At 34.0% G+C, this 20,592-nt stretch overlaps 1 protein-coding gene across 1 annotated transcript in view; it reads right to left on the minus strand.

The window, feature by feature from the left end:
- Nucleotides 1–20,592, minus strand: part of RYR3 (ryanodine receptor 3) — a 193,233-nt gene that overhangs the window by 103,299 nt on the left and 69,342 nt on the right. Inside the window, exons 12-27 of the mRNA XM_030950304.1 lie at nt 17,403–17,524; nt 16,010–16,178; nt 14,884–15,022; nt 13,294–13,389; nt 12,384–12,502; nt 9,828–9,961; nt 8,946–9,187; nt 7,677–7,869; nt 5,704–5,920; nt 5,405–5,509; nt 4,880–4,983; nt 4,389–4,472; nt 2,937–3,096; nt 2,355–2,502; nt 2,050–2,255; nt 1,226–1,400 (exon numbers count right to left, since the gene is read on the minus strand). Of these exons, the coding sequence (XP_030806164.1) occupies nt 1,226–1,400; nt 2,050–2,255; nt 2,355–2,502; nt 2,937–3,096; nt 4,389–4,472; nt 4,880–4,983; nt 5,405–5,509; nt 5,704–5,920; nt 7,677–7,869; nt 8,946–9,187; nt 9,828–9,961; nt 12,384–12,502; nt 13,294–13,389; nt 14,884–15,022; nt 16,010–16,178; nt 17,403–17,524 (2,413 nt within the window). The remainder of the gene's footprint in view (nt 1–1,225; nt 1,401–2,049; nt 2,256–2,354; nt 2,503–2,936; nt 3,097–4,388; nt 4,473–4,879; nt 4,984–5,404; nt 5,510–5,703; nt 5,921–7,676; nt 7,870–8,945; nt 9,188–9,827; nt 9,962–12,383; nt 12,503–13,293; nt 13,390–14,883; nt 15,023–16,009; nt 16,179–17,402; nt 17,525–20,592) is intronic.

A 20,592-nucleotide genomic window follows, 5' to 3' on the forward strand; every position in this document is an offset into this window, starting at 1 on the left:
CATCTAATTTTTTATCTTTCTCATTTTTAGACTAATAAACATGGTATTATACAAAAAGATGGTCACTAGAAGCCAACCTTGGCTAGATCAAAGTTATTAACAGAAGTTAAATATGGTTTCTGAGCATGCCAAATTTTCAAAAGAACTTTGAGATGAGGCTCAAGTGTGTCAATACATTTGCTTAAAATTTATTTTATCATCAGTAGGTACAATTGTTTTTGCCAGCCTTCATTCCTCCATCATTCACAATGGACAAATACACGCTCCTTTAATGCTAGCATTTTTATGACTCAACTCTTTGATCTCCATATATGTTTAGACAGGGATGAAAGGCTGTTGACTTATTTCACCACCTCCCCAAAAAACAGAATTTGGAGCAAGGTTAGAGAAAAGCCAACAGTTCAACCTCTAAAGGAGACATTCTCTCTCCTAAATTTTGAGACTTCAGTACAGCTTTGTTAAGACAGTCGCTCATTATTTGCCTTTATAAAAACTCTATCAATGGTAAGATCAAAGAAGAGCAGTGAGCAACTGTAAAGTTTTCTGTCAATTACTAACAGGTATAAAAGCTATTACTGGTTGGAGGAGACACATTGACAAAGAAAAAGTAAATGAAAACATTTTCAAGTGGGTTTGCTTTATATTTCCCAACTCTTTTACTACAGTCATGTAGATACTACTTTTTTGAAAAACCAAAGACCAAAAACAGAAGAGGAAAAATATCCCAGGAAAATGGGATATTTGGATAAGTTATAAATAGGACAGAGACAAAAAATAAAGATTAGACTTATGTTGCAAAGATCTTTCTTTTGATGCAGACTCTCACCGCACTGTACTCATTTTGTCCTTCACAGACATGAACATATTATCTTTACGCTCCAGTGAGATTATCAGAGACTATATTTTCAGGTTTTGGAAATTTTTCAGGGTTCTTATTATTACCACTTCACAGTACTGAAGACCCAACATAAAGCCTAGCAACAGTAAGAAAATTTATCCACTCTGACTTCTGAAACCCCATTAATGTGGTTGAAGGAGAAATTTGGTTTGTGCCACACAAGCACTCTCAAAATAATTTTTTATGAAGTTAATGCATAGCACAGTCTGAAGGCTCATATCAGTGAAATATGATTTCTCAGCTCACTGAGTCATGACAGACTAGTTTTTCTGTTTGTTTTATTATTTTGTCTTCCAATAACCATGTGACTTTAAAAGGGGAAGTTACCATTTTCTATTCCGAAGTCAGCAAATGCAAGTTCTGAACCTTTACTGGTTATAAGCAACTCTCCATTCAGAGTAAAGATGATTGACTTGTCATCCAAGTTTATCATACAACCAACCACATCTCCTGGTTGCCAGCTTCGTCCAAAGAATCCGCTGCCTTGATGCCAACACTGGCCCTAAAAGGAAAACCAAGACAATAAATACTGTGGTAAATTAAAAAATAAATCCAAAATAAATAAAGAAACCCAGATATTTTATTTTCCAGATATTAAAGTAATTTGTAAACAGTACTGATCGTGACTTTTGCCTTAGAGATAACAGGGACATAGAGAGACTAAAGCACCCTAACTTCAGCAATTTGGAATCTGATAACTACTGTTCACTGGATTCAGCTTCTTACACACAGGGTCATCCTTCTAGTCCTTTAGGAGTCAAGCTTGGGAAGAAAGTACATGCAGAAAGCAGAAAAAAAAAAACAGAAAAAGAAAAACAGACTGTGGCTCTCTCATTGAATAAAGAACCTTTTTTTTGATTTTTGTAAAATATCACGTATAAAAAATGGAAGTGAATGCTGCATCCTGTTTATAATCATGGCAGACTTCTGTACTTAGTTAGATATAGCCTGGGAAGATACATATAAACCAACACTTCTTTGTTAGCATAATATCATGACCAGAACCAAAATGGAGGTACTATCCACTGTCAAACAGAGATCAGAGATATCTTTATATGAATCAAAAACATGCTGGTAGTTGATGTGGAGTACACAGAAGAAACCTATGTTGTAGCCTGCTCATAGATCAAAAGAGGTAAAGGTATACTGACTTTGCTTCCTTCAAATACAAATGCTTGGTCATCAGCTCCCAACTCTATGTCAGGTCGACAGCCTGGCCTGGCCCAGCCAACACGCATGTCTCCACCTGTCACAGCTTCAAACTCAAAGTACCACTTTCCAGACTTCACTGCATAGGATTGCTCTACTCTGAAAAATCGTATCTTGTCAATGCTGACTTTTTCCACTGTTTGGTCAGCTGCAAAAATAAACAGAGGGAAAAAAACCCTCTTTTAACAATAAAACAAAACTATAAATGTCATTTTAAAAGGCCATGATTCGTATTGAAAATACATACCTATCTCTTGGTCAGGTGGCTCAATACTATAGCCATAGCCCGCAAATGTTCTCACAGCTTCACGGAGGCTGTCTCTGTTTGATTTTTTAGTACGTTCATCTAATAATGCATATGGCACCAGCCGAGGATTACGTTTGTTCTTAAGATCCTGAAAGGGATAATAAAAAACAACAAGAAGAAAAGTCTGTTTAGATATCACAAAGACTTTGAATAATGAGACAGAGTGAACTTTGGCATCATGTAATGATTACAGAAGAGAAGCAGTATTAATGAAGAAGAGTTCTATGAATGCAAGCTCAATTAATTATCTGTTAATAACACTGAAAACTTAAATACAAGAATGAAGGAGAAGGGTGGAAATATATTCTCATACATCCAGCAGCTGCAAACATACAGGTCTGACAATCCAGACTTTTATATGCAGGGCCTCTTTTCCTGCTCCCAATCCCCTCTGGCTTTTCCAATTATTACAGGACAGTCAGTATTTGTCGTCTTAACTAACAGTCCCTCCCAAATTATGTTCTGGAATAAAGAAATTTCACATTCTTTACTTATTCCAAATGCATGTAAAGAAATTCCTACCTGTTGAATGCCATAGGTCCATCCTTGCTTTATTCTATCTTTTGCCCAGACATTATGAGCATTTTCTGCTAGTTTGTCAACTAGAAGTTCCTGAGAAGGTAACAATTTCACTTCAGAAAGATCAAGAGGGGCAGGTTTATATCCATTTGACATCACGTAACTGTAAGTCAACAAAGCGAAACAGAGAGTCAGATATACCAGTTATGGTATTTAAACCTTTCTGTGAAGCATTCATAGGGTGGAAATCACTATCTCTCTCCACTTTTTAATCTCCTACTCTCCCTGTTCATTTGCAAAAATCTTCCATTGCACTTGGTTATTGACTAGGATATAAATTGGATTCTAGCTATCTGGACCATCTCATTTTCCACCTACTTGCACAACAGTTAATTAAATGTGACTCAGATCCATATTTACATGCCTAAATGGTTGCTATAAAGCAACAAAATTTTTTATTGAATGATTACTTTTTATATTTATATATGTCATTTAAACATTTCAAGTAATTTTAATTTTAAAGATCTGTATGATGACTTCTTATGAAACTCTCTTATGTATCATTAAGTATGGTATTTTAATTAACTATTTTATAAGGACTGCATTACCATTTTTTCCAACAGAAGAAAAAATTTTAACTATTGTTCTTACCACTTTTTGCCTGAATAAAAAGTTTACTAATTTTTCAGTAGCAACCATTATCTTCTCCAACTCTTCCATATTGTATAAGGACAACCTACCCTTTTAGACATATTCAGATTCTCTTTTGCTCAAGTCAGGTAGTTTCCATTAATTAGAATGTTTCATATAGGCAATAGGTATTTTAACGAGACTAATAGCAAACCAGTATTATGATAGACTCTCTGCAGTATGAATCTTGAGAAAAGCTTTATTTTACTTTTTTTAACTGAGGCCATCAACTGGATCAGGATTATCATCTCTCGTATCATAAAAGTATGTATTTTACTGTTCACTTGAAACAATTGACTTTGTTCTCATGGATAAGTTTCTTTCAGGACAAAAAGACATATGGTGGGTTGATAAACTGAAGCAAAATGGCAAGTGTCCAACTTGCTGTTTCTGTCTCTTATGGTAAAGTGGTAAACTCTCTTTCAAGTAAATAGATTTACCATCATATGAATAGACTGTTCTTTACTATAAGACAGAAAAGCACTGGAAAGTTGTGTTTAACTTTGGGATCTCTGTTCTAGGGTGATGTAACACTGCTACAATTGCCTCTATGTGACTGTTTCTGCCTCTCAACAACTGCAGGAGGTGATGTAGCACAGCAGTATTCACATTCCAACATCATCACAGCCAACTAAAGGCCTAACCAGAGATCTGTAAGACCTTATCATGTATGGGGTTCGTATTCAGTATACTTATAATGAACTTAAAATATTTTATATTTATAATAAATATTATAATATGTAACTGTAACCATAAGGTACATACTTTTTAGGAAGTTTGACTTTTTTAAGATCTTCCTCAGCAGCTGGATGAGCATGAACAATGTGACATCCAAGGGCCAAAAGGGTTCTGGCATAAAAATGGCATTAGTTAAACACAACATTATAGTTCTCATGCATTGTAAAAATACACAGAAGAAATTATATTTAAAAACATGGAAGTAATCAAAAATAATGCTATTTAAAAACCCAAATATTTTCATTTATCAGAGATAATAAACAAGACTTTTAAAAACAAAAAAGACACAAATCTATGGCTTGAGATTTCTACCACTTTATTAAAACCAACAGGATTTGGTCTCTGTAGAGACAAAGTTTTTCTACATCAGTCTGATTGGGTTCCTGGGACTTCTAGTAAAGTTAGCAGAATATCATTGAAGGAGATATTTTAATGGTTTTTATATCTTACAACAGTATGATGCACTTGAATAAAAATAAAATTTTAAAACTTTATTTTCTTTTCTATTTAAAGCTCACTTGAGGGTTTCAGTTGACATTTGTAGATTATAATTCTTTTCTGTCTCAGGCAGTTTTGAGAATTCCACAAGACAAGGATGATGCCTTTTATTATCATCCCGTATCTGCAAAAGAATAGCAGAAAAGAGTACTTTCCTGGTGGAATCAAGTATCACATCAAAAACCCAGTAAATTCTTTGCAGTAATGAAGTCTATATAAGTGATACCATTTATCTTTGTCCAGTGACTGCTACTCATAACTATATAAATCTCCTTTTCCCATTATTCACTTATAATGCACACTATAAATATTCCTCCATAATTAAAGAAATAAACAAAACAAAAAATTTTGAGGAATTTGAATGTTTAAAAAAGTCTCCAAAAAGTTAATACTACTGTCTCCTTCCAGCTTACATGGTCACCTGTTGTTGGTAATGTATAGACCACCACTGCCTACCCCATTCAAATTCCAAGACAAGGTTTGGGCTGGTAGGAAACTTAACCCAATACAGGTCACTATACCCAGACAGGTCATTCAAAACATACCTTGCCATATGTCCAGCCCAGTTCTATTTTATTCATTCCCCATAGTTCATGGATATTTTCAGCTAGTTTGTCCCTGATCTTTTCAAGATGAAAAGGAAGAGCAATCTAAGGAAAGAGCATAACAATTCCAGAAATAAGAAGAGGTTCCAGCTACCACACCTTTATCCAAGATCACTTCGTTTACTTAGTACATCACAACAAATAATTGAAGAATTGCTAATAAAGAGGGAAGATTTTATATTGTGAATTTAAGTTTTGAATAGACATAAGGTATAGATCCCATTGCAAACTTCACATACCTGACTGGTGTCTATTGGACAAGGGATAAAAGAAGCTTGCGATAGAAATTGTGTTGTACCCAACAAATCCCTCACTCCTTCAAAATCTCTTTTATATTCTTTGACTGGTTCCAATTTCATCTTCTCTTTTGGAAGCAATGCCTCGTAACAGGGAGCATAGCCAGCAGGAGGCAGAAATTTAAACTCTCCATGTCGTCCACCCAACAAGAAACGAACTCTGTGCAATTTTCAATGAAGCAATTAGACTCTTAAATAATCAGCATATACTATCATTATGAATAAATAGTGTAGAAGCCTAAGCATTTGTTTTACTACCATTTACAAAAATGTATGTGTGCTTCATGTTTTGGTAAATACCAAAGGGTTGCCAAGCATTCACACTAGCAGATACTGTCAGTAAAACCATCATCTACCCACTATATTTTGAAAATTTGTTTTGGCCAAAACAAAGCTAATTATTTAATGTAGTGGCATATTGAAATATTTCTCACTTAAAATCAAATGGTTGTAAATTGTGATTTTTTAAATGGATTTAAGGGATTTGGAAACACAAATCTAATTTAAATTGGACTGTTACTCTAAAAATACTATTGGGACTATTGATACATAACTTGAGAGTTTTAAAGTTACATCTCAGTGAACACATGCAGACAATTTGGCATATGAGAGAAATAAAAAACCAAAACCACTAAAAACCTTAATACATTAAGAAAGCAGACAATATTATACTGAATATTCCAAGAGGGAATGAGTTCCAGAAGCACAACTAAGATTCTTTGCAAACCCCTAAAATATTCTTTTTCTCCTCAGATATAGATTTGTCATATAAATTTAAGAATATACCAGGAAAAACAACAAATACAAAAACTATCCAGCTGCATACTTTTGTTCTCAAGTGAGCAAACTCTATACGTAAACACCAAAATGAAAACAAAAACAAAAAAAAAAACAAACCCACAAAGAAAAAAAATCCTGTTATGTCTAGGAATTAGCCCCTACACTTTTTGTGATGGAGAGATCAGAAGACTTTATCAGAACAGATCAACATAGTTTGTTCACATTTTTAAAAATATTAAAGACCCCAGAGCAGGAGACCTCCTTAACTCATGAACTCGGGATTCCCATGTAAAAGTATTTTATCTGGTAGTAATAGACACAGATGATGACATACATCTGCTGTTAACATCAGATATAATGTTATTATACACTACAAAGAAAAATGCTCTCACAAAATAAAAAAGCAACATCAAATCAGAATGAAAAAAAAGAAGATAATTACACCAATTTTGGCAGATTTCTTACAGTAAAAAGTAATTAATATTTTCAAAAGCTTTGTATTAATGCAGCTACATAGTAGGGTAACTCTAGGGGAATAAATGAAATTTATTTACTAAACCTTTGTCAGCACTCCTTTATTCTCTTTGATTTTTCAGAAGATTTTTTGAATTCATTGAACATAGACAACCATATAAATTGTATACAGTAAGTTTGAATCTCAGTATTTTAGCTATAGAAGAGGTAAGAGATGGGGAATATTAGTAAAGAGATTCCAAAATTACTTCGCATCAGTTCTGTTTCCTACTGTGAACACAGTATCAGTTTCCATGATGATTTAAGTTGTTTTACTCCCTGCTGAGAAAGCCAGTGAGAACCTTAATTAGTGCAAAATATGGTGCTGCATTTCTAACATGCTTTTTTCAGTGATAATTGGAATGAAACGAAATTTATTTCCCCTAGGTCACCAAATACCCATAAGATAATACTGCCCAGACATCGTGACTTGATGAAACAGTTTACAGGCCCACATGACAATTTTTAGTGAAATCATCACTGACAAAATCATTACTTCTCTGCCTTCCTTCCAGCTGCTATTTGGGCAGAACTGAAGCAGCAAAACAGAATAAATAATACTAGAATTTGGACAATATTTTGTGTGATAAGGCAGCAATGAAAACAAATTTAGTTGTACTTACTTTACACCTGCTGACAAGCTTACAACAGGGAAGAAAAACCCTTCTGTACTGAAGTTCTCAAACATTCCCTGTACAGGCTGTCCATTAATGCGGAACGAAATGCTGGGTACGCCTAAATCCAAGCAGCAGCTAACCACATCATCAGATGCCAATAAATGCTGATTGACAGATGCTACAGCTCTGGGTACGCGACCTAAGACAAAAGTGTTTAGGAATCAGAATATTTAAGCAGGTTTAATTTTTAAAAATTATTTATTCAGCCATTTCTAATGCAGTATGTTACGGATACCTCCTAGTCTTCTCCGAAAAAGGATAATTTCTGACATTGGATAATTGTTCAATTATGTTGGAAAAAAATATTGAATTATTTGGGTCTGCACACACATATTTTGTATATAAAACCCAATGCTAGAGAAATTTTAATAAAATTGATGAAGGGAACACTCTCAGATTATGAATTATTAGAATAAATGTAATAAAATTTACTTCAGTGTATACAGTCTCATTAAAACATCTTTCATTTGTATGGCCCCACTGTATTATTTTCAGAGCAATTAAAGCATACCTAGATGTACATGGTATTTAAAGGCACTGAGAAATATGGGGAAACTAAGGATTTTGTCTAGATGCCTTGAAAATTGCACATTGAAACATAGGTCACATATTGAGCAAGCTAAAAAATAACCATCATTTACTGTGCATGCAAGAGAAATCTGGATGAAAAAATAATGTGATAGTTCATAATTAAAGACGCTACACACAAAGACTAAAATAATGAAGTTGGTAGCAGTGTAGAAATGATTTTTTATTGACAAAAATTTTATGAAATTATTTACCGAAATTTTAATTCAATTTGTCATATCTCTCAACATGTTAAAAATAACTGTCATTTTCCTTCAACTGTAGATTCAAAGTAAAATAATAATGCAAATGTCAATTTGTATAGAATTAATTTATCTGAGATCAATACATCAATTTATTTTGGACAGATAGAATTAAGTCAGTATTGAGCTAGATCTGGAAAATGCCATTCTGCAGTCAAAATCATGAAAACGGAGGCAATCTGCTAAAAAGCCTAATTGGTATAATTAAATATTGGCTAACATCTTAGACACGTAGTCTGGTCTGAACTTCTAAATACCTTCTTGATAACCTGGAGTTCTGAATGTAGCTCACTATGAAATAGCATGTCATATATACAAAAAAATGGAAGGTAAACGTAGATAAATGTTAACTGTAAGAATAAGTGGTAGCTCACAAAGTACTCACCAGACCACAGATGAAGGCCATCAAACCCAAAAGAGTAGAGGTCATCACCAACACCATTGCCTCCCCATCCTTCTCCACCTCCAGGATAGGGGGCATAACCTGAGGTAGAGGCCCATCCAACCCGCAAGTGGGTGGGTTCAGCCGTCAAGAATGGATCAACCTGATCAATTATCAACTCAAAGTACCACTTCTTGTATTGTGCAGAGCCCTCAGCAACACCCAAAAATATGTTTGGTCTTATGCTAAGAAAGAAAATGCAAGCCAGTTAGTGTAAACATAAAGTGTGTCATAGGAATTATATTGCTGTATAATTGTCAAATTCTCTTTACAAGTATGATATAAATATAGGTACCCACACTTTGCTTGTAATATTTTTTGAAGTGAACCACTTTGCATAAATTAATAAAGCTGCTGTAGAACCATCTTCTAAGGTAGAGGTTCCGTGCTTTGAAAAGCTTACAGTCAAAAGAGAAATGACAAGATCATTTACTAAAATCAAAACCAGGAGTGAGGTTGCCAGGAAATCAAGTCCCTCTTAAAACACACAAGAACTTCAGAGTATACAAGCATACTCTGTTCCCTGTTTTGACTCAGAAAGAAGCAGCTTTCATGTTTCCATTTTAGAGCAGTTCTGATTATGAATTAGCAATTTCTATTCAATCCCAGGTTCCATACAAATGCCATATTGTCAGTAAAAATGTATTTTTTCAGAACTTAATACATAATACATTATCACCTCCCACGGTGTGTTTCTCAATATTGAAAGTTTTGGGATATTTCTTAGGTTACTTTTTTTTATTCAATTACTTACTGAAGATATAGAAATTCAATTTTTTCTAATATAACAGCAATAATTTTTTCTAATATAACATATCACTATACCTTGTCACATCATTAATCAAACGTGTTTGCAAAAGTAAGTCTCTTCTGGGCAGTAAATTGTCACAGATCAAATTTTGATTGGCACGGACTGCAACTCCATTGCAGACGCAGAGAGAGCAAAGCACATCGAGAACCTTAAAAGAAAAATCAGAAGTAGTAAGACAAAGGCAGCTAGGAGCATACACTATTATTCAGTTGTCAGCTAAATTTACATTCAGAATAGCCCTAAGGGAAGGGATATAATATACATTTTTGTTTTCTATATACTTTTCACATATTTGGACCAAGTGTAGTCTGTACTACTGATAGAGGATATCAAACATTTGTGGAACATAGCATCACGGCACAGGTTTTGAGGATGCATCAGAAACCTTCCTTTAAGAGTCTTTATTCTCATTTTGATCAGACAAAACAGTTAAAACAGCCTTATACTAATTCTTAAAGACTTTTAAATTAAATATCAATAAAAATTTGAATATAAAATGAAAATCCTTGATAAATTTTCTGCAGCCCAAAAAAATTTCTGTGCCAAATAAGCGGATAATTCTCAATGGCAATGAGACATTGTTTTTGAGTCTCTTCTGGAAACAATGTTTTCAATTTGAGAAATATTCAATTTTTTTATAAAATTAAAGATGCTTTAAAAGTTCACTATAAAGCAAAACAGAATTTCAAAAAGATGTTATTCTAAAACTTCGGATTTCTTTTCTTTTTTTTTCCTTGAGTCTGAAAATTGAAAGAGATTGATATCATTCTTGCAGGATACTGGAGCAGCAGGTTTTGGAAGAGAAAACACAGTAACATAATGTTACTTAATACTGAACAAAGCTGCACACTTTCACAAACAAACAGAGAAGCTTCAATGTGTACTTGATCTCTGACAAACAGCCTTTGAGCAAGGAGCCTAAGTGGTCTAGATTGCTATACACCACCTCCACAACAAAAGACACATCTTCACACCATTGATTGTGTTATTTCTATTGTACAACTCCAGAAACAGGAGAATATGAAACTCAGCTACTCCTGTTGTCTGACAAGTGAACTGAACACAGACCCACCACTGACAGCTTACACTGCTTAAGCTAATATATTTGCTTAAACACTCTTCTATGTCCCAGCATTTTCCTTTCTACCACCTCTGCTATTGGGCAGAAACCATCTAGCAGAAGGATAACCATTTAAAGAACCACATAAGCTCTGAGCAGTACTCAGCTGTAAAGCATCTTAGTAGCATTAATGATTACTAGGCAGCTCAGACTTTACATGAAAACTGTTTAAATGATCTCTGTGAATACGCTGACTCTATTTCTGACAAAAGGCTTTTAATTTAAAAAGGCCTTCAACTCAATAATTTCCAGGACGATTTTACTCATTATTTTCCTTATTTCCTAAATCTCAACAGAATCTCTAATCTAGCAGGAGAACAAGATATAGTGTTTGTGGCAAAACAGATGAATTTATTTCTTCCCACCCACTCTTCAGTACTTGCTGAGGTATAGCCAAAGACACTACAAATGGAAATTAACAAATTCATTACCTAGTATAATTCTTCTCCTGTATACATTTTCTGTTTCTGTTCTAAGTTCTCACTGTAAGATCTACATTGAGATGTTTCAGACAAAAGGTTCTTTCTAGGTGACTGGCCTAACATAGTAATCTTGTTAAGAGATAAAGATATTAAGCAAAACTTCCTGCTGTAATTTCAACTTTTTTTCTTATGCCTACTTATATCAGTTCATACTCCTTAACACGGCTTAAAAATTCTTTTCTCATTTACTGTATCTGTAGCTGGTTAGGTTCTCTGTATTAGTGATTTACAAGAGAGAGTAATTTCAGCTCACAAAAACTTCCTCTGTTCTTCCTCGAGGTTATCAGTCTTTCAAATAAAATTTTAATTGAGGAAGGAAACTCACATCAGAAAATCACACAAAAACCTATATCTTCGTCTGTGTTGTGATGTCATCCTGGTCGCAGCCAGAAACTCTGTTCACCTTCTTCTATCATAATAAATTGGATATGGGTGTCTAAATTAATTTCATCCAGTATATCTTCTGGAAACTCAAGGGTTTTTTCTTTCTTCAGAACACCTGTGTTTTCAGATATTTGGATTATTTTTCTGATTTCTCAATTTATTTCTTTTCTGCTGCTATTATTATTATTATTCAAGTTAGGAATGATTTTGTAGGATATAGTTCTCTATATCTGTGGATGCAATGGTAGTCCACCACTTCTCCAGAGCCCTGAATCACAAAGCAAGCTGCACTGCCCACTTTCTTACAGCTACCAGAATACTTCATTTTCTCATCAAATCCAATGTTCTGACTGGTTACCAATATTTCTTAACTGCTTACTTCTCATACAAATTTTTGGTATTTGAAAATTGCTGAAAAGCATTTATATATTAAACATTCTTTTAATCTCAACAAAGAAATTTTGCGAGTGTACTTTAAAGTTATTTTATTCCTTTAAAGGTATTAGAAACAAATTGTTCTCATCTTTTTTTCCCCACAAATTACTGTAAGATTAACATTACAGCCTTAGTTTTTCCAAACATACCTTGTAATTGCGCCCATGTTTATCCAACAGTGAAATAATGGATTTGATGTGTTCCTCAGATATTAGATTTAAAGCTTCTGGGCTTTCAATCAAGATGCAGTGCAACACTTCCAAAATACCTACATGAAGGCCAAAGAAACAATGTTGTCATTAAATCACCCTCACCACTGAACACAACCTAAAAGCTCAGTAAAGGAGTTTCTTACAAGGTGGTATGGCTTCTCTGGCCTAAAGAGAGAATTAAACAACTTCTAAAGAGTAATGATATGAACATGGTTCATTAGGAATAAATGCATAATAAAAATGTAAATTTCTCTTTTCTTTTGAATATAGCCACAACTTCAAAACCACTTGAGAAATTTGCTAGATTAGCTCCTTCTTTTCAATGGAAGAGGTAAAGGGAGCACTGTAGAGCATATTAATATTTTGTTGAATACACGACTGCAAAAAAAAAGCCCTATAAGCTACATCTATATGGGGTTTATATGCATGCCACAAATACATGTCATTTCATAGTCCACCACTCTTGATACTTTTTGACCCGATCTCTTTATTCATCAGGGTCACATTCAGCACTGCCTAGATATAATATTGCACATAACAAATGTATTGAAGCAAAACAATGTCAAATTAGTGTCTCTTTTAATATATTACTTTAGCCAATTAAACAACCAAACCAAACAAAAAACAAAACAAAACAACCAACCAACAAAAAAACAAATCCAAAATAAGGAAAAAAGCAAAACAAAAAAACTCACCAAAAAAACCCCAAACAAACAAAAAAAACCAACCAAACCCCAAGAGTGTATTTGTTTTCTAATATGTGTTGGCTTCAAGGAAAACTGCTATGTAAATAATGTAAAACAGGCATTGACTGATAGTTAATTCACATTGTAAAGGTGAGTCTCACCTGAGGAAGATTCTAATCTGTCCAATTTACTGATTAGCCAATCAAGGTTACAGGAAAATTGAGCACAGTTGTTTCTGTTGCCACGAATGAGAGCAGCTGGAAAAAAACCACAAGGTATCATTTTATAACAGGAGATTTCCATTTTAAATCAACAAAGTTTATTACATGTATTTTAACACAATTTTTAGAGTAACTCAATAAAACAATGAACAGACAAGTCCATTTATGTTACCATAATAAAGAATTGGAATTTCCACTACTTTGAATATTACCAACCGACATAATTTCTAAGGAGCACATAGTTTTTGAAATTGAAGGGGGTCTCCTGGATAAACAAGAATCTCAGCAAAAAAAAAAAAAAAAGTTTTGTTTATGTTTTATTTTGTTGCTAAATATAAATAGAAGTTATCCAGCACCCTTGCTTGATGTCAAGCATGGTCATGATCATGGGGCTGAAACTTTTCTTTTCCTGTTTCTTCCGACCAAGTGTGGGAAGATCATATGCAGAAGTTTGAATTCAAGTGCAGATTAGGCATATTGGTATTTAGTTTTCCTTTCTTATAACAATGTTGTAGAATGCACAGCTTTTAGTCTTTCAGTAGTGCAGACTGCACTTTGAAAGTTCATCAACATTCAAGTCTTTCAAGAAATATTGTTCATTTTCTTCCTTCTAGAAGTCATAGATCATAGGGGGGAAAAGAGTAACAAAAAATACATCTTTTGTATTCAATTGTCAATGATTTTTATTATAAAGCACAAAAAATATTACATCAGAACCACTGTGTTCAAAATGTACTGGCAGATGAAAATCAAGATAAAATCTGAAAAAAGTCCACATAGTACTAGAGAGAGCTTCTTTTCATTCTATTTTTCTTTAAACTCATAAGACTGTAGTAAAATGCAGCCAGTGGTAAGTTTTTAGTTTCTAAGGCAATGAGATTTCATTAGAAGCACCTGCATGTCTGTTCTATGTGAATAACCTCATGCTTCAAAACCCTTCCCCTGGTTTCTTTTATTCTTGCCCTGACTCTCAACTTTTTTGTTTTGCTATGGATCAGGACTACCTTCCTTTGTGATGAAAATAGAATGTATTTAATCTCCATCAGAAGACAAGACTCTCCTAAATGAGGAATAATGTAAACTAGGTATCAAATAAGAAATTTAAATACACATATACATACTTGCCCTGCTCTATAATTTTGATCATTCTACATCACAGAAGTGGTTTGCTCTTGAATAGCAGTGATCTAGAAAATCTGGCCTTGATATTGAAAAAAACTGTTTTACAGTTTTTCTAATTTTTAAAATGATAATTCACATATCTTTGCATATCACAGGTACATTTAAATTAAAAAAAAAAGGTTTTGACATGCTTCACAGAACTTTTTCCTGACTGAGACCTAATTTTCTTATGTATCATTGCTCAAGAAACTCTATTTAGCAGTAACTATATGTAAGAAATTCTGTAATTTACAGAATAAACTGAATAATACTCAAAGTATTCGTTTGGTGGTGAGGCAGCAGGTAGGATTCCATGCCACTGGGGTATTCTGGGTTTTTTTTACTTTAGAAGGTTTTTGAAGAACTTACCTAACAATTTGTAAAGGAGATTCAAAATTTCTTTCCATGATGTACCACCATGTTCTTCTCTTGCAATTCCTGCAAAATGAGCTGCACTGTTGTAGTCGTTAAGGCGATCAATGCAATTTAGAACGAGTGCCAGCATTCCCTAAACACATATGAGGGAGGAAAGTGAACTGCACATGAAAAAGCATTGGTCATTGTTTCTTAAAGACTTTTTCCTGTGTAAACTGGAAGGCTACATTATCTTAAATTAAGAAAATCCCAAACAACAAACCAATTGTGCTTAAAATATTTGAATATGTATTTTTCTGTATAAAAAGAATTAATTTTAGAGAATGATTCCATATGGTTCCTCACACAACTAGGTATTATGAAAAATAAGGAATAAAAATCTGAAAATAAAAGCTTTTTCAACTTTTAAGGACATTCATTTTTGCATCAAATCCTCCTTGCATAAGGAAAAAATGCTTTAAATTTAGAAAAAAAATAATTTTCATTGATTAAAAAAGGTGGAAGTTTTGCTATCCAATAAAATATCTGTAAACCAAAGAATTTTAAATACTACAAGGGATTTGTAACTTCACTTTGATTGCATACTCAAACAGTATTGAAAACCTGGAAGCAATTCAAATGTGTCTAAACACATCATAAAATATGTTTAGTAAATCTACAAAAATACAGTTATTCCATGTTCAGAGAGGAGCAATTGAACAATTATATAATACATAACTTTCTCTAAAACTGGCATTCTTAGAATTTCTAGAGGTAAAAAAGTTACAGGCAGAGTCACAGGACAGAAAAGACATCAGAAATAACATCCATTATTGACCCAAGTTTTATCATTCATTTGGAATATCCAGGTTGTATAACTTCACAGAGAGAAAAATAAATTTTAGTAAAATAAGATCCTTTAAAGATGCTCAGAAGTATTAAGATCAAATTTTATGACAGTGTGGCTTGTGACAAGTTTATATACTTTTATATATACTTACATATATATATATATCAGCTGGGAACATTACATTATAGATCATATGCATATATCTAGATGATAATATGCATGCATCTAAATTTCTCTCAAAGTTTGTGAGACAATCCTCTTAAAATAATGCAAAAATCCTTTTCTCTGTACCTCTTCTTTGAATAGATTTTGTCTGTTTTTGAGTGAGCGAAGTTTGTTTTGCTTGTCCTCATGTTGCAGGTCTTCTTCGGGAAGCTGGAAGTAAGTGATCAGGTCTTGCAGAGTCTGAGCCATCTCCTCAACAGGCAGGGCGCTGGGTGATAGTGCTCTGTTGTTTCCACTATGGAAAATAACAAGACTGGCAGCATTAATCATTTTCCCTCTGTAATTTACAATACTATGTGGCAGCCTATTCTCTTTTGGTACCTAAATCAAGTCTTTTTACATGTATGACATGTGAATATAAGCAACGGATGATCCGAACTGAACATCATTCAAATATCTATTATTTGGCTGTCCAGCACTCAGAGCTTCATGAGTGGAATCATATTTCTCTTTCTGAGCTGATATAAACAGAGAGAGTGTTATTTTTTTAAAGCAAAAAAAATAAGCAGCAATGTAATTCAGCAAAAAGAAGAAAAAGAGATTGAAGTTCTTTTTCTACAGTAATTGATTTTGTTTAGATACTTTAAATCCCACTAAAGGTGTGATGGTGCAATAACAGTCGCAGTTATTGAAGTTATACACCCACAGCCTTCTGGGAAAAGAGCACAAAAGTGGCAGGTAATCCCAACCACAAATTAGATCTTCTGCATCTATTCTATACAGTAAATAAAAGGGTGGGATTTAAAAACAAAAAACATTTCAAGAAATCTCCATTGTCAGGAAAATAATGTCTTTTTCTGTTTAAGTATTTTCTCAACCTTGTGTGATAATCCAGTTTTCCACAGCCTGACTACTATAAATAGCATCATCTAGCAGGCACTGACTGAGGCAAAGGTGGCTCTGTTTTATATCCTCAGCCCAAGAAATACAAAGGAGTGGTGCAGGTTCTTGAGATACTGAAGTAATAATGTTTTAAGCACAGGCTCATATGGTGGGCAAATAATTAACTAAAAACACCTTTTCCTTTATTTTTTATCAAATATTGCATCAAGTATTACAAGGGTGAACATTTCATCACCATAATTAAAACTTCTGCCAAGCACTACAAAAGAATAGTTTCTTCAGCACAAAATACATTCTTATAGATTTAATTGCACAAAGTTCTAGGTATCATTGAATACTCATTAACAGAGTTAGACTAAGATCAGTTAGCATGTTTTTTCAACCTGGATTACTATCCAGCTTGTTTCTGGCTTCAAGGTATTAGATTTCACGTAAATAATCTTACATAAACTGTTCTATCTATTTAATGGCATTACTAATCAAAATGTCAAATTTCAATCAGTAAAAATATATTTCTAAGAGCTTCTAAATTCAAACACTTGAAAGCAGGACATAAGGGTTCTTTTAGAGAAATTCTTATCATTTCAGGATACTTTAAAACCAGGGTAACAACTACCTTATGAAGTGGCTGAATAAGCTTGTAGTATTGCGAATTATTCGAGCAGCCTGGGATTCCTCACGCTGGCATCTTTGTAATGTGAGACCGTCGTCCATATGACCTTCTTGGTGTAATATAACCTATTGAGAGTCAGGAATTATCACAATAATTACTTTAAAACACTTTTTGCTTTTAAATTCTTTTAATTTATTTCAAGACTGCACTGAAAAAAGTAATTTGCATACATACAGATTTGTTAATCACTTTATCTAGACACCCATTAAATAGCTACAAGTTTCTCAGTCTCACATAAGTTATTCAGAGAAGACAATGTAATGTATTTTTGTTCTTCCACAATCCATTTAAAAAGATACTCTTAAAAAACATTTTCAAGATGTTATAAAAATGTATTTTTTCGATATTCTAGCTCTCAGGGAAAGAGGAACTTCACTTTCTTAAGCATAACTTATGAAAGGATTTATGCTTTAAGACTATTGACAAGAAAAATCAAGCTGGAGTGACAAACAAATATTACAATGCTGTTAAAGGAGCAATACTGTTTATAAGCAACTTCTGATTTATTCAACAATTTCTACACAATATGTTGTATTCTTATCTGAACCAGATATGAACATCATGTGAACTTCAAGCAATAACAAAGATCCTTTGGTGGGATTTTAATCTTTCACTTTGAAAAACACACAAAGTCACAGAAATCTAGCATCACTGAGGTATCAGAAAAACAAATTTTAGTCATTTTGAGTCATTAAAATCCTACATCAATTTTGTTTGAAGTAAATGTGAGTTATCCTGCTTCTCTGCTCAAGAGGCAATCTACTGAATTCTCCACCAAAAAAATGTATCATTTTAGTTTTGAGTTTTGCAACCCACATTCCCAGTTAGCAGAGTAATTCTGAGGGCATGAATAGTTAACAAAGAAACAAATAATGTTATACAGATGGTTGCTGCCACAAATGGGAAAGTTATTTGCCAACAGCTTTTGTACATACTAGCATATAGGTGTATCAAAGCACTGGAAAGTGATGTTTTCTATGTTTGGCAGAATCTACACTACACATGTGCTCTGTTCCTTCAAGCATGCTGTATTTATCTGGACAGCAGAATCCATGGAAATATGGATGGAGAAGATTGGGAAGATATTTTTGAATTATTACATTAATAATAATTTTTTAAAGGAGACTAGTTTAAAATTTGGCTATCTTTCCTCTTTTTTCAGATACTTCTTTATATAGAATCACCCTGTGGTTGACTTTGCTGGATTAAATATTACTGTTTCCATGGAGAAGGTCCTGAAGTCATGAAACTGAAAAGTAAGTGAAGTTCTACTCTTCCCATCACAAAACTAGTAAGAAAAACATTTGACAATTAAAGAATGTGTCCTCAGGCCATTGTATGTAGCTTCAGATTTTGGAGCTACAGGAATGAAAACATTTGACAAATCGGGTATTAAAGTTGTCATGCCTTGCAAAAAAATTGCACCTTTTTTATTGTAGAGCAGATATGCACTCTTCTCCCTAAGCATGCAGTGTGGGTGAAGGAAAAGTCTTTTAGAAGGACATAATCTTTCCTATTTCTCTGACAAACAAAACCAAAAAAACAAAAAACCCAAAACCTACCAGAGAACCAACAAACAGCCCAAACCTCAAATAAATCATCCAGAAACATCACAATGACAGGAAAGTCTATTTAGAATCCCAATAAGTACATCACAGGGAGAAGCATCCAGCACTGGCTGCATCAGTTCCTCAGATGAAACACTTCTCTGCATATAGAAAGGAGCATTTGGCACTGCCTTGCTTGGAGAAGTACAGCAAGGCACTGACCAACACTGTGAGCAATGGGCTCCAGAGCATGGATCCAAATCACGTAGGATGTGTTTTTCTGTTCCCTGAGCTCTAGCATTTTGGAGCTCTGCAGGAGTTCATTGCTTGCACAAAAGCAAACTGAAAAGATAGACATCCATCACTCACTGGATGGTGAGGGATGTTGACTACAGTACTGATGTAATCACAATTACCGGGCAAAATCTTGAATCCTTGGTTACCACAGTCTCAGAGAGAGAGACAAAAAATAAAAATTCTGGCTGAAATCATGCAAAAACCCCTCAAAAATGATACCAGAATTTCTTACATATTTTAGTATAATAATTAGATACATGAAATTACACCAAAGTCAAGAAACAGAAATTTTTACTTTACAGGAATTTTTAGTATTTTATAACAGAACTAATCTTGTCGCTGTTTTCTCCTCTCTATGGCTTTACAGAAGCTGATGGGGACAACAGCTAGGTTATGCCAGAAAAGCATCCTTTGCCTCTTGCAAAAACAGGGTACTTCTCAGTCTTCCTAGGGCTAATGAGTCATGTTATATAAAGTGCAGGCTAGCTTCAGAAGGAATACAGTGAGTGAAAGTGAAAATCACCTGTCACAATGGCAGAGGATGAATACCAAGCAATGACTTCAGTTCTAATGTAGAAAAATTAATTTTATATGAAATTTAAAGTGATGTATATATCAAATTGCTTACAAGATTATAGGGTATGCAGGGTATTAAAAAACTGTTTCTTGCCTTCACAGGAATATCAACTGCATGAAGCTAGAAGGTTTGGATTTTCTTCTGTTTGAAGGCACTTAACAAGACAGAATTCCCCAGGTGAGAGGGCAACAAAAGATTTGAAGTCTTTGAACATGAAGGAAACCGTTTCAAAGGAGAATAAAAGTGACAGGCAATTACGGAGGTTCTTTTAGTCCCTTGCTGCTGAGCAGAAAACTGGAGAAACAAAATACTGAACACCACAGGAAGCTATTGCAAAATTCTTCATTGAATACAAAGGAAGAATCTACACATTGCCTTTTCAAGAAGTAAAATTGGACCCTCTGAGGAAGCAGAATGACATAGCCAGTTGTGGCATGGGAAAGGAAGAGGCCATCATTGTGTGGTTTAATTTTTTATCAAGAAAATTCTGAATGAGTGGCATTTAAAGAATTTCTCTGATCAGCCAGATTGCTGGAAGTGAAGGGGTTGGGCACTCACTGCCCATTGATGATGACCATGTGTGCTGCCTATGAATAAATGTGATGTGCCTGGGGAGTGTGAGCAGCACCTCATGGCTCTATACTGCTGTGCTTGTGTATGGACATCTCTTACGAATGTACATGTGTGCAAGGAACTAAAGAAGAATTCCAGC

This window comes from Camarhynchus parvulus, chromosome 5, assembly GCF_901933205.1.
Source record: "Camarhynchus parvulus chromosome 5, STF_HiC, whole genome shotgun sequence".
In the NCBI taxonomy this organism is placed as follows: Eukaryota; Metazoa; Chordata; class Aves; order Passeriformes; family Thraupidae; genus Camarhynchus; species Camarhynchus parvulus.